The sequence below is a fragment of the Microtus ochrogaster genome, chromosome 1 (genome assembly GCF_000317375.1).
Source record: "Microtus ochrogaster isolate Prairie Vole_2 chromosome 1, MicOch1.0, whole genome shotgun sequence".
NCBI lineage: Eukaryota > Metazoa > Chordata > Mammalia > Rodentia > Cricetidae > Microtus > Microtus ochrogaster.
In genome coordinates this window covers 55,918,522-55,933,785 of record NC_022009.1, presented here as the reverse complement: position 1 = coordinate 55,933,785, position 15,264 = coordinate 55,918,522, and the positions used below count along the sequence as shown (strand labels likewise).

Genomic DNA, 15,264 nt, shown 5'->3' with positions numbered 1-15,264 from the left:
TAGCTCACACCAAATTCAAGGAACTAGGCAAGGAAGGAACTCCCACGTGTTATCTCAGTCATGTGGAAAAGCCAATTCTTGGTTAATGAAGAACATGCAAGCCAATCTGAATAAATGAGACCAAAATAGAGTTGCAAAATAGTGGTGATTGTCCAGGCCCCAGGCCCCCAGAGCATTTCATCTGCTCATTTTACAGACAGGGAAAATGAAGAAGGGAGCGGCCCCAGAAGTTATCCAAGTCCCACAGGGAGTCAGAAACCCACGCTGGCATTCAGGCATTTGTTTCTGGGTTCACAGTTTCTCGGGAGCTTTTTAGGGCCATCTGACTCTGGGCTGGATGGTGTGTCATTGCCAAGTGTCAACACCTCCCCTTGGCCCACCTTCCCCTGCTCCTTCCCTCACTGGGCTGGCATGCACAAGCATTCTTTATCGATAGAGTTGCCTAAAATCTAAGCATGGTGAATTTTTTTTTTGTTTGAAATTTTTATAACTCAGAAGTAGTGACTGTTTAACATTTTCAAGCACAAATGCTTAAACAATAGCAAAAGCAAAATATGTATGATTGAAATACAAAGCTGAAGAAGTATAATGAAATTTAACCAACTAAAATCTCTACAGACAGTTTTCTCTCTTTTTTTTTAAATTTGCTGTCTTTTACCCCCTCTGAGAAGTTACAAGAGTATTTTCAGGTTCTCGTGTCCCTAAACAAGGATTTGGGATGCTGCACATGTAGACTGGAGAAGGAAAAGAATGGGCTTATTAAGGGGATTAAAGACACTACTAAGCCTGGCAGTGGGTCAAGGCTAGAGAAAGGCCAAAGTTTCCATAGGGCCTAATGCAGTGGATTGGAGGAGCAGTACTGTGCACACATTTTTTTTCTTTTAAAATGCTCTGCTATGTTTGCCTTGGGAACGTGTGATAAGGGATTTCTAGACTGGTTTCATTCTTTATTTTTGCTATCATTTTTGAAATTGTATGAGTTTTGCCTTCATGTATATCTATGCACCATGTGCATGCAGTACCCACAGAGACCAGGAGAGCTGGATCTCTTGAGACTAGAGTTACGGTGGTGAACTGTCAGGTGGAGATGGAAATCAAACCAGGGTTCTCCGGAAGAGCAGCCAGCGCTTTTAATCACCAAGACATCTTTCTGGCAACGAGACAAGCTAGTTGATTCAGAAGGTCTAAAATAGATTCCAGTGGTATCTTCTATATGCAAATTTTGACCTCATGCTCTTGAAGTATTTACAAGTGAACTCTAAAATGTATTAAAATGTTAATATTTCAGTTTTGTAACTTAGAAAACCGACTTCAAGTTAAGTAACTTTTCTTAAACTCAGAATCTAGTAATAGCAACCAGTGATACAAATTCAGAGCAGGCTGTGGCTCTCACTCTCTTAACCAAGATTTTCAGGTTAGACAATCAGGGAAATGCCTGTGATTTCAGAATGTAGAGATTCAAGGCAGAAGGATCATGAGTTCAAGGCCGGTGTGGTCTCCAAAGGAAGTTCTGATCAGGTAGAGTTACATGACATGACACTACCTATCTCACGGATCAATAAAACAAAAGGAAATTCAAAACAGAAAGCACCTTTGGTGTCCCCACCTCCACCACCCTCCCTGAGATTCCATGAACTCTTAGAATCTTTTCTCATGTTCAGCTGCTGGATGGATCTCAAGTGCATCTATAGACTCTGCACTCAGTGAGTCCATGAGTCAGACAAGGCGCAATGAACAGTAGGCAGTTCTTCAAGCATATCTAAATATTTTAATAATCCTTGCAATATTTATATTTATATCACAGAATACATACAGGATCTCTGTACAGTCTCTTTAGACATACGTGCCAGGAAATAGAGAAGGACAAATGAGCAGAAAGTTAAATTTTGTTTATTTCCCTTTTCAGTTAGCTGATCCTTTAGTCATACAAGAATTGACCCTTGTTTGATGTGTCTCTTCTGAACAAAATATTCACTACAAATAACTTAGAAGAACTCACTCCTTGGTACTTAGTGCAGAGGAGACATCAGTGAAGCTTTGCCACTTCAGTCAGTGGAGAAATAGAAGGAAAAGCGATTTCTTCCTGGAAGATTCACTCTTTGAGCTCAGATAGCTCTCTTTAAAAACAACGAGAAAGCTCTCAACAAACTTCAAACTTCCCTATTTCCCTCTTCAGTCTTATTGTGATCCCTTTTCCTTGTGGTTTCTTCATTTGAAAAATTTGTGACTTATTCACTTACTTACTAAATGCCTGTTATGCGAAGACAGGATACTTTTCACTAGGTTTACAGCGATGAAAAGATTAAATACTTGCCTCCTGCAGTTTAGTCTCTAGTGGGGAAGGCAATAACATTATAAAAAGTATTTAAATTTCAAACAGTACTCTCCACTTTGTCTCATATGAATGTGATATTTGGGGAGTGTATCTGGTGTGTGTATGTCGGGGGGTGGGGAGGGAGGCAGTGGTGAGTCCCTTCCTTCCAAACTGTGCAATGCACAGGAACATACATGGGTGGCCAAGAGATGGCATGTGAACTACAAGCACGGTGAGTACTTATTTAAAAACAGCACTAGTCATAATAATATGGTTAAAAGGACTTTTCAAATCGAGCATAGACTCATGGCCATTCCAGAATCAATTCTGAGATCCCACTCTGAGTAGAAGCATATTTGTCTCAGGGCAATGGAGTAAGTGAGGCTCTAAAGAATGGCACCATGGCTCTAAGTGGTTTTTTTACTTGTAGGCTTTGAGAGATTATGGAATTGTGCTGCTTCTTGACTCGGGAGAAGGGATAGCATTAAATACCTATATTAACCGTGGACTCATCTACACCCAACTAAAGCAGTACGGCTTTGCACTAGAGGTGAGCCTTCTTGTGGATATGGGGAAATGACCTACTTGATTTCACACATCCTCAAAAATGTGGTATTTAGTGCTACAGCATAGCAGTATTAATGAACGAGTATTAGTAAAAATTTACTGAAATATGTGGACTCACTAATAGAGCTTTTAATAAAACCTAAGCACTTTCCCCTTCATTTTAAATACAGCTGAATGGTTAATGTGTTAATATTTTTAAATTAAGGATATCATCTCCCAAAAGAAGTGCATGGAAAATTCATGAAATTATTTGTACATTTTTAAATCTGTTCTCCAATGTTCTTTCTCACTCACAGTTTTTCTTCTGTTGAAATTTGTCAAAATAAATCTGTTGCCGGGCGATGGTGGCGCACGCCTTTAATCCCAGCACTCGGGAGGCAGAGGCAGGCGGATCTCTGTGAGTTCGAGACCAGCCTGGTCTACAGAGCGAGTTCCAGGACAGGCTCCAAAGCCACAGAGAAACCCTGTCTCAAAAAACCAAAAAAAAAAAAAATCTGTTTCAAATAGGGTTGGGACATAGTTGTGTAGAATGGGCTACTAACCTTTCAAGTCTTTAAGAACAGGCCTTCAGGTCTGGAACTTATGGAAGCATATTGGAAAGAAACAGGCAATTTTTATTGTATTATAGTATAAACATAATTTGTAATTCTCATTTTTAGCATTTATTATGACTTGTCAGTAATTAAAATTTAGAAACAAGGCAAAGGTGGAATATGCACTGACAGTTAAGTGATGGCCATTTCATGTATTTGTTGTATCTATATAACCTTATATGATGAAATATTTCCTTGCTACATTCCAGCTTTGACAGTGGTGCAAAACTTATACTTTTAGCTTAGAGATACAGACATGAGTATTCGAAAGAGTTTAAATACTTCGAAGTAATAAATACTAAAGCAGGATCTGAACTCAGATCCAAGTAGATTATAAATGCCATGGTCTTTCAGGCAAGGCAATTTTAATGTTTGGGGAGTCAAGAGAGAATTACTCTTAACTCTCCTCTTCATCCACCCCACATTGAACCCATTAGCAAGTGTAGTTTATTCTGTCACTGAAATAAATTTTGAACTTTATCAGCTCCAATTGCTGTTTGCTTCTGAACCAGGAAATCCTGGGTGAGATTTGAATCAGGTCTCAGAGCAGAATTTTCTGTCTCCTAGGCTGCTGAAACAGCTTCCTCTTGGCCATGGTGCCTCACACTTACCCTGGCATGTACATTTTCCGTACGGCAGCCAAACAGACAACTTGAAAGCATAAAGTAGGTGAAGTGATTCCTTTACTCCAAACCTGCAGTGACTCGTCCTTCCCGATAAAACCTCAATTCCTGACCATTGAACCCACTTCCGGAAGACTCTATGGTCAGTCTTTTTTTCCTACACTGGAACCATTCTACTTTGGCCTTTTGCTAATCTCTGGTAAGGCCCAGTTGCCTTCCTGCTCTGGGATGATGCATAAGCTGTTGTTCCTTTACACATGACATAGTTGTTGCTCTAAGTCCTTCTTTAATCCAAATTTCTGATTGAATGTCATCTTTCAATCAAAAATAAAGTGAATGTTGAAATAGGGTATTAAAAATATTAAAAGACCTCAAAATAAATTTGGAAATGGGATAAAGAAACACTGAAGAGAACAGCAGAAAACAGGCACTAAAATATTAGACTCAAATTCAATAATGTCAATAGTTATATTAAATAGAAATGGTCAAAAGATACAAAATAAAATAATGGAATGTTAGATGGGAGTTTTGAAAAATATTTAGTATATTCTGAGTATAAGAAATACACTTCAAGGATAATGAAATGGGTAGAGATGCACAATAAAATATAAAGAAACCATATAGTGATCTTTTGTATAAAAGAAACAAGTCACTAAGAACTTGCTAGCTGTCTTCTCTTTAAAGATCCCAAAAGGATATAATAGTACCTAAGTAAAGAGGAAGTGTATTGTAAGCAGCTTCCAAAGTTTTAGAATTGACAGAGACATTTTGCCACCTGGACAGTCACCCAAAATTCTTCTGTAGTGTTGGGGGCATCCATTTTCAGCCTACACGCCCATAGTATCTGGCAACTTTTTCATGAAGCAGGAAGTTTTAAGATCTGTTGTAGTAGCTGCTCATGCAAAGTCAGCTAGGATTCCTAGACAAGGGAACCTCAAGGCCAAACAAAAGTCAGATAAAAAAACAGAAGACAGGATAGAATCAGGATGTCTGTCTGTTCACGCTGAAGCAGCCAAACAGCCTAGAGTTTATTTCAGAGATTGCATATATACAAAAGTAGAACAAAGCACTGCACAGCACAGATAGTCAGTTAGTTTCTAACTACAAGACCATCCTGTCTTGAGTGAGCAGCCTCCTCTCCAACATGTGCTTGCTGCTCCGAGGCAGCCTCACTTTCTATCTTATGTTTATGAGGTTTGTCGTCAGCAATATACTGTCTACTAGATAGAGTGTTCTTTTCTCGCAGGCTAAACAAGAAGATTCTCATAGCCCTCAAGGTTATAGGAAAAAGTGGAGCAGGCAAGCTTGAACTCAAGTTAGAAATGACCAGATGGAAACAGTCACATGTGGGCTCCCACAATCTGTTCTGCCTATATTGGCAGTTTGTCAGTTGCTTTCTTCTGTGTCCTGCAGAATGTCTTGCAGACTCTTTCATGAAACAGGAACCCCAAAGGACTATGCCACCCTTAGGCAAGTTCAGCAATCATTTCTATGGGTCTTGTACATCCAGTTCGCACAGTATATCATCAGACAGTCCAGGCAAAAATAGCTTCCCTCCCAAATGGCTAGCAAACTCCATAAGGAGATTCTTCAATGTCCATTCTCTCCTGAATTAATTGGTGCTGCAAGGGGAAAAGACATATCTCACCCCTGAGAAATGTTCAAGTTCGCAAAGCATTTCAAATGCCATATTCTGCAGGGACTTTGGGACTTTGCAGCCTTAAAGTCCCAAAGATCATCCAACTGAAATATATCTCCTTATATCTAGAAAACCCAACCAGCATTACCATCAGCTTGACCATTACAGATGACTATCTATTATTCTGTATTTCTTAATTATACATTTTTAAATGAACTGTACAAACACAACACATTAAACAACAGCAGAAATATATATACCTTAAATCTGTGTCAATAGACCAAAATTCACACCAATACAAAGCATTTGTTTCTGTGTTATATCCCCCTCTTCCTTCCCTTTGGAAATTGACTGTGGCCATTAGCCACATAAAATCAAACCCCATAAATGAAAACAAACATCTGTAAACAATCTGTAAAAAAAAATTGGGAAATTTGGGCATAGTTTTCTCCAAAGTGCTTACTGCTTTTTGTTGAGTAAAGTTTTTTGGGGTTCATGGATACCTTTCTGGGGGTCTTGTTCCTTCAAACCTCATTAGCCTTGAAGGAATACACAGGTTCTAACCTTCTGTAGAACAAAAGCAAAACCTCTTTTCCAAAGAAACATATTCTTAGACCCAAAATTTGAAGTCAAGATACCTTTATGTTGGTTTAATTTTGCAGCCTCCAGAATCAAATGTCTCTCTGCAGTTAAAAAATTAAAAGAAAACACAATAATGTATATAATCCAGACTCTCAGTGTATATTCCACCTTTATGTGGCTTATTTTTCTTTACTCCTTTAATCTATGACTGTCTGTACTCTGTCTCTTTAAAGACTTCATTTTATTTTTAAAGCTATTTACTTCTTTTTATAACTGTCTTTATTCTTTCTTCTCTCTCTCTCCCAAACCTATATACATTTTTTAAGCATACTGTGACCCATTAAGAGGCTTATTTTTGTCTGAATCTGTCTTATTGTGTATCTGAAATCCTTTTCTGACCTTCTGACCAGGTGCACTTTTTTTTTTTTAAATTGCTAAGCAGGCATGACTAGGACCAACTCCGTGGGCCTGCCTGTTTGTTCCACCCAATCCAACATGGTAGGGTCATGTTCACTGCCTCTTGAGCCATGCTTACCACCCTGGTTCCAGGGACGCAGTGGGTCTATGTCACCATTAAGCAATTTGTAACACACTGCTCACAAACTCCATTTAACTGTAGGACTTCCCAAAAGAGCAAGAGTTTGTTATGCCAGCATGAACCAGGAAGCCAGATCTTAAAGAAGTTGTGCAATTCTTTTGCCACAAGCACTGAGTCCGGAAGACTTCTCTTAAAGGCTATGGCTCTTCTTGCTGCTAGCAAATAGAGTCTATCTGGGGGAAAAAAAATGTGGCTACCAAGAAGCTGTGCTTCACTCTAATCTTTTGTATCTAGGATTCCTTCCCAAGCGCTCTCAGTTTTTATGTGGATGCAGTTACCTCACGTTGGTGTTCCACGTTGGTGTTTTGTAAAGGGAGACTTCTCTTTCATTCCTGGCTTCCCAGACCGAATTATCACACCGAAACTATATTAATTACAACACTGTTGGCCAATGACTCTAGCATATTTCTAGCTAGTTCTTAAACTAACCCATTTCTATTAATTAAGTGTATCAGCAGGCATCTGTCTCCTTTGGCAACTACATGATGTTTTCTTGACTCCGCCTACTTTCTCTCTATGTATCTTTTCCAATCTGACTATATTCTGCCTGGCCATAAGCCAAAGCAGCTTTATTCATTAACCAATAAAAGCAACACATATATAGAAGGATATCCCACTTCACTGTTTCCTCTCAAAGGGACCCCAAGCTTTCAATTTGACCTTACTTCCCAATCTTTTACCCCTAGAAGTAACAGAAAATCCATTCTACTTCTTGAGACAAGCAGACTCTCCCTCTAATAACAACCAGAGAAAATCTGTGTGACAAGAAAGGGATGAAAACAATTAGTTAAGGTGGTGTCTCTCTAGTTGGGAAGTTCTGGATGCTCACTTTGGAAGGCTTTTCTCCTCATCATAGCAATCAGTAAAAACAGTCATATACAGTCCCTACATATGCATATTCTATATCAGTATAAAGATGATGCTTGTTTTATAGGTATTATTTGACTACAAGTTCAAATTTGATTCTTATTTTCTTTCATGCTGAAATATTTCTGTAAGAAGTGATTGCAAGCCATAGACAATATTTTTCATGTTCTGGTCCATTTTGGCAGGCTCTCTTGCTCTGTGACACAGGGCCATTCAAATTCATTCCTGCCTACTTCCCAAATTCCACATCCTAGGGTTAGAGTTTCTGTTTCTCTACTTCAGGAGGGTTTCTGGATCCTTAAACAGGAGTCATACACCTCCTTCCAGAAGTGTGGGTTCCAGAAGTGGATTCAGACTGACCAGTCCATGTACAGTGCTCACTTCTTACCACTTACAAGCCTGGCACCCAGTTGTCCAACTGCGTCATGTCATCCCAAAGGTTCTTTCCAGGGGAATTTCCTTTTCTGTCTGAGAAGGGACGTTTCCGGTGGCATAGACAATAAGAGGAAGTAAATGAGATACTTTATTACACACCCCAGGGCAGCACCACAGAAAAAGTCCCTGTTCTTAAGGCAGATGCAAGGAACACAGACTGGGAATGTTAATAACGATTGGCATTCCTTGCTCCATCCATTCTCATTCAACGAGATTCTACGAAGAAAACAAAGTTTTAGCAAGATGTCTATTTTAATGCTTTAGGTGATGCATACTTATGTGTAGTTAGTGAGTTTTAAGAAAAATCCATGACAAATTAACAAAATTTTATGAAACTGTTTCAGGATTTTAAACAAGCTGCGCTAATAAGCGAGACTAGCGTGAGCCTTTTTCAAGCAACCGCCATGTGCCACCACAGGTATGGAGTGCTGTCGTTGTCAAAAGGGAAGCAAACAGCGGGAATCATCAGATGTATCCAGTTAGAGCCCCATTCAGAAGATAGAAGGGAGGGGTGGAGGCAAGTGAATGGGGGTGGGCATATCAAGCATTCTTCCATAGATACGAGGGCCCTATCAGTAGCAACCTTGTACCTTCTAAGAGACTGATTTGAACCAAATCAGCAATTAAATATTTCTATCACGCACTGAAGATGTCTGTTTGATTCAAGCTTATACACAAAAATGTTGATTAAATGTATGCATAGCTGAAAATATCTAGATATAAAATAATTTGTTCAGAAAGTCCATTTCCTAGAAAAGAGGATGACTTTAAAATATTCTTAAGAAAAAAATTGCACCAATAAGAGATATTTATATATATAAAACTACTTTAAAAAATCCAAGAAAATGTCTAGAAAAATGCATTAAAACCTACAAATATATAATATTTAAGAGTAACTCTTTCTGAGATTTCTATAGAATCACATTATAGACAAGGTCAGTTAGAAATAGCAAAAGTGACACACAACCTTCAGAACAACTGCACAGATTTTAATATGGACACAATGTTATTGTTTAGTAATAGTTTATGCTATTACTTTTGGTAAGAGAAAGAATAGCAGTTAGTTGAAGGAGTAAATTGAGATAATTCGAGAAGTCTTGTCTCAAAAAAAAAACAATGACAAAAAATCACAATGATTCATAAATTATAGAGGTATGTCTGTACAAATACAGAGTTTAAATGGCTAGAAGAGAGTTTGAATTAGTTGGGAAACTGGCATTCTAATTTTTCTTTTTAGGAAGTAGATATACAGCTACATTTCCCCCATGAGAAGTAAAGCTTTTTATTGTAGGAAAAAAGTAATACTGTAGTTGTAAATTCTGTAGATGCCTTCGGGCTAAAACCTGGTCTCAGATCTTTCATTATCCACAGTCATACCTTTGTCTATTGTGATGCATCGATCTTTGTGTGATCCATCTCTTTAAGAATGTGTCATTCTTAAGAAGAAATGGAATGGTGACTGATGTGTTTACTTTGGTGGATGTGTGTAGACCAAAATGCCTGAGATCATGGCATCTGTCAACATTTGAAACATCCCTCAACTTCTCTAGGCCTCGTTTCTATTTACCAGCTATTAGAATTGGTCAGTGTCTGCCAGTGTTGAACTCACATCTTTATTAAATATGATCTTGGGGTACAACAGCCAGGATCCCTAAAGCTGATACTGCTCTGTAGTTCCAGCAGCTCTCTGGGGTCTCCACTGTTCTCTAATAAAAGTGGAATTTAAATCAACCGCAAAGCTCCGGCAGCTCAGAGTTTCAATTCCATGTGTATTGGGTTTTTACACTTTTACTGAACTTTAACAACAGGGAATATTTAGTGATTATGTATTCTTTAGAAAAATTATTTTGGCAACATACTTATACTATGGAAGAATGACTTGCGACTATCGAACTTACTTCTGACATTTTTGGGGTAGGAAAAAGGTTTCTCTTTTAACTTTGGAAATTTTATAAAAATAGTAAACCTTTAAAATCTAGGGCTTTGGTCTTCGATTGTAGGGTGCTGACTTTTGCAGCATCCTTTGTGTGTTTCTAGCTCTCACTCTTGTGGCTTCCAAGAGACAACATTCCTTAGGCTGAACATCCAACTTATTGACCAACTTATTCACGAACAGTGTTATGCTAATGTGAACTTTTAGATCTCAATGAGAAAGTCATCTTTGTATTTTAGAAAATAGTATCTTATTTTTTAAGATACCACAGCACATTTGTTATACTTTTTTGATATTTTCCTAAGCTATTTTTAAGTCTTTAACTCTGCAAACCACATTCTTCAGTGTTTGTGGGTATTAGTGATTTGTTAGAACAACTCAGAAGGACGTTTCTGGTCACATCTGTGATTACTGTAAACTCAGTGAGTCTGTGTCCATGACTCAGAGCGGACACTGTAAACTGGAGCTCCCTGAGAGTGATCGTGTGACTCTGAGATTCACCTTAAAACATTTATTTTCAGGAAAACTTTTAATGTACTTTGTATACACGACAGCCAATATTCAATGAACACCCACCTGAAGCAATGTAGATATTCAGCCAGATCTTCTCGCTGGATAACTGCCATGCTAGGTAGGATGCAGTGGCAGACCTGTCTCCAGGGAAATGAAAGTGTTCTTCCTACAGGGCATCCTGTTCATTTCCTCCTTGTCTATTGGTGTAGGAGGCAGGGGGATCCTGTCTTCAACTCTGCCACCTGGCGTGACTGTGGCTTTCAGTCAGGGATAATTTTAAGGCGCTTGTCAGGTGACGTTAGAAAGTCCACTTCTTCTCTTAGGTTGTTTACTCAGTTGAATGGACTAAGTGCACATCAGTTACCATTGGTAAAGGGTAGAGACAAACTCCCTTCACCATATGTAACTTGTATTACAGAATAGTGGGCTTTGATTCACTGTCTGATTTACTGCTTATGCCTTTGTAATAATAAGCTATACAAAAGAAAATATTGTTTTATTATAACCCCTGTAGCAAAGTTTTAAATTCCCTGATGGGTGAGAAGAGCAGTGGGTATGATGCAAGCCGAATGCTCAATAACTTATAGCGAATATATGACAATTGCCTGGAAAAATACAGAAGACCCAGACCATGTAGACACATGTTATAAGTAAATACTTTACCAATTGGTGGAAATATTGACTATAAGAAAACCTATCAACAAATGCATTTTGCACAGAACTCCTGTGCCATCTTTATTCTTGGTAAACAGGGTTAGTCCCTACCAGAACTGCTGATGTAATTCACCAAGATGACACCTGGAGAGACACTGTGACCTTACAGCCGAATGACCTAGCCTACCTTAACTAGTGGCAGTTACTGAGAGAGCAATGCACTTTCACTGTAAACTGCCTGAGAGATGATCCGGTGATTTCTGAGCAACCACACACAGAATAAACCCAAAAGTTAATATCTGACCCACAAAAGCCATTGTTAACCCTTGCCTGTCTGGTACATCCAAAGCCACATGTTCTTACTACTTCAGTGTTAATCCTAATGTGATCTTCTAGACAGCACTCAACGTACACCTTTGGATGGTGTTTGGTCAAAGCAAAAACAAACAAACAACAACAATAAAAACCACAAATACAGAAGCATGAGGAATTTTTCTCTAAGATTTATAATTTTTATTTATATATATATGTGTGTGTGTGCCTATACAAGTTTATGTGCACCACATGTGTGCAGGGTGCCCAAGGAGTCCAGAGAGTATCAGATCTCTGGAACATTATGGACAAGCATTGAAAAAATACTTGCTAAACAATATGCGAGGCTGTTGTTTTCATTGATGTCCTCAGTGAAATGGGGTGTGCCTTAAAAAGAAAAGAAATACTAAATACATATAAACTTATATTTTATGTATGCTATGAGTCAGTCAATTATGGGATAAATTCTATAGGAGGCATTATTAAACAAGTTTGTTTTTATGTGAGAATCACGAAGTATACTTATATAAACTATTACAGTTATGGAATCTCTAGGTGATATAAGCTTCTATGATTATCATTGTATATATGGTCCTCTGTAGGTTGAAGCAATTAGATGGATTGAGACTGTAATTTAAATAGCATATGTTGTCAATATCAGTGCATATTTTCTGTGTTGGTAACTCATTGTTGAAACAAAGTTTAGAACTGCCGTTTAGACTTCTTTATTTTTGAAAAAAATAGAATTCTAGAATAACATTCCATATTGTGCTGTGAAAATGGGTTTTAATTTTTATATTTATTTATTTATTTTGTGTGATCATACAAACATGTGGATATTAGATAGCTATGTCTTTCTACCATGCGGGTTATTGAGATCAAACTCAGGTCATCAGGTTTGGCAGCAAGTGTCTTTACCCATTGAGCCATCTTTTGGTCCTTGAAAATGATTTTCATTTCTTGTCTTCTCCTCACCAAAATCTGCAGAGATTCTTCTAGACTTCCTTAGATCATATAGACTTAGGTATTTCTTATGATTGATGATAAAAAAATAAAAGGCTTTCTATAATAGTTTAATACAAATCCTTTTGATAAAGTCATGTGCAGAAAGCAACGACTAGGTTACTAGCAGACATCATTTTACCAGAAGGCATCACGTTTTCTTCCTTTCTTTTCCCCGCAGAATTAAAGAGTTTGAAGGTGCTGTTGACTTCTTCACGAGGGCTGTTAAAATTAACACATGTTTTCTGGATGCTTATATTGGACGGGGGAATTCTTACATGGAGTATGGACGAGATGACGCCCTTAAACAAGCACAGAAGGACTTCCTGAAAGCACTGCATATTGACCCATCATGTTTAAAGGCGAGGATTAGTCTATGCTATAATTTGCAGGTAAAATATAACAGCATTTTCAGCGTCGAGAACATTATTAGGACAGGAGAAAGAGATATTTGGCTTTTTGTTGGTGATGTGACCAGATGTTCTTTCCCAGGCTATGGACATTTAGTTTTCCTTTACTGCAGTATGGAGGGTAGCAGTCGGGAGCAAGGACTCAACTAAATACAGAGAATATACTTAGAGGAACCTGAGCGGAGCTGAGACTTACACAAAATGCTGCAAGAGATGGGACTGGTTGTTATCATGACAAATGCCCAGGAACATGTTAGAGAAAAATGATCGCCTTCCTACAGTTAAACCTAAAATTCTCATTCTAATCACAATACAAGCAATTCACAGTCCATTTAAGGAATGGATTGGATGATTTTAAAAATAGGGCTGACTGGCAGCCAAAGCAATATGCTCACACAATTCACAGCTGAGCACCCATGACATGGATGAGGAGTGGCTCTCAGCCTCCAGAGACAGTCTTCTATAAGAATGTAGTTTCTTTTGGATAGGTGAACTTATTTGGAGAGATAGGCACTGTTCTGTGCATGGGGTAATGATTTGATCGTAATTGTGATAAATGTAACAAAAACAAAATAAAAAACAATCCCTAAAGAGTTTTTAGTACAAAATAAGCCCAACTAAGGGGTAAGAGAAGTTACTGATAAATTAACATTTATGTTGAGGTGTAAAAGATTAGTAGTTGGTAGGAAAGGGATTAGGGCTAGGATTTAGTCTTGAGACAAGGGGAAAACCCTTGAGGACACACTGTAAGAAGAGGCAGAAGCTTCACATGAGGGGAATGTGGCGGGTAGAGGGATATTTGTGATGATAGTACAGAATTAAATAGGAGCTGGAATAAAAGCTTTGAAGTCTAGTTAAAATAGGAATATCACCGATCAGAGTCATGCCATCAAATGTGTATTTTATGAAAATTCCACTGGGTAAGTAACCAAAAAGTGCATTGAAAAGCACATTGGTATGGAAGAGTGAATCAGGAAAGGGAAAGGCTTATGGAGGAGTGTTAGGGCCAACCAAGTGCTGCCTAGAGAAAGAGTGACAGCCTGTTCCGCAGATACAGGTAGAGCCTTTACTGTTTGCCTAAAACTGGAGCTGACAGTGAGCACAGCAGACGTCAAAACAACTAATAACTTAAATCCTATCATAGGTGGTTTGTGGCTTAATATTCTGATGGTACAACCTCAGTTTGCCTACTTTTGCTTATTAGATACACTTGTGATAACTTGCAGATTTCCAGGCACTTGACTCAGAGAATTTGCTCATTGGAAATTGGAATCTAGTCCTCTGTGTAGTTATATTTCTTTATAGCTTTATGTGAGATTCACTGTGCCCAGGTTGGTTAGAATGTGCCAGTCTCTGAGACTCTGGCAGGTTGAGTATTTGAGCCTGTGAGAGAAAGAACAGAAGTTGGACCATCGTGAATTAATTAACTCCCTGCCTTCCTGTGGGACGGTGTTTAGTTGCCAGCTCGGCTGCTCTGCAAAACACTCTGACATCTTTCTAGAACCAGTGCCTCTCTCCTGACCTTTTTATCTCTTTTCTCCAGTTAGCACTAAGGTTGTTAGAAGCAGATGCTTGGTAGAGTTACATGCATCTTCTGTAGAGTTTAAAAAGTGTTCCTAAAATTCAACAATTTATTTTCACTATTACTATTATTTATGTAACACATGCTAATTTTGCTTTGTGCATTATGTGTATATTATAGATATCTGGAAATATCTATTATCTATCTATCTATCTATCTATCTATCTATCTATCTATCTATCTATCTATCTATCTATCTATATATCATCTATCTATCTACAAACATAGACAGACAGACAGACACACACACACCATGCACACACACTTACTTGAGACAAGGTCTCACTATGCTGACCAGGCTGGTCTCAAACCCACAGATATGTGTTTACTGCCTCCTGAGTGCTGGGTTCAAGGATGTATGCCATCACTTTCGACTGTTGTGGATGCCAATGTAAGGTTTTTGATAGCCAACAGAAGTATGGGTGTTACATAGTAGCTATGACTTTAACTTATCTAAGGTTGGTATAGTAGATGACTATAAAATTAAATTTATTTGAACATAATTTGGTCATAAATATTTAAAGGCAAATATTTCATTAAGGATGCTCGTTTTGTAGCCTGCGGTCTTATTTTTTTGTTGTTTTTTTGGTTTTTCTTTTCTTTTTTTTTTTTATTCTATTCTTAATTTTTTTTTTATTAA

At 38.1% G+C, this 15,264-nt stretch overlaps 1 protein-coding gene across 1 annotated transcript in view; it reads left to right on the top strand.

Annotated features, from left to right (window-relative positions):
* The window catches only part of Ttc6 (tetratricopeptide repeat domain 6), a 152,590-nt gene that overhangs the window by 125,478 nt on the left and 11,848 nt on the right, over positions 1-15,264 (top strand). The window contains exons 25-27 of the mRNA XM_026789898.1: positions 2,745-2,864; positions 8,563-8,636; positions 12,814-13,024. Coding sequence (XP_026645699.1) covers positions 2,745-2,864; positions 8,563-8,636; positions 12,814-13,024 — 405 coding nt within the window. The remainder of the gene's footprint in view (positions 1-2,744; positions 2,865-8,562; positions 8,637-12,813; positions 13,025-15,264) is intronic.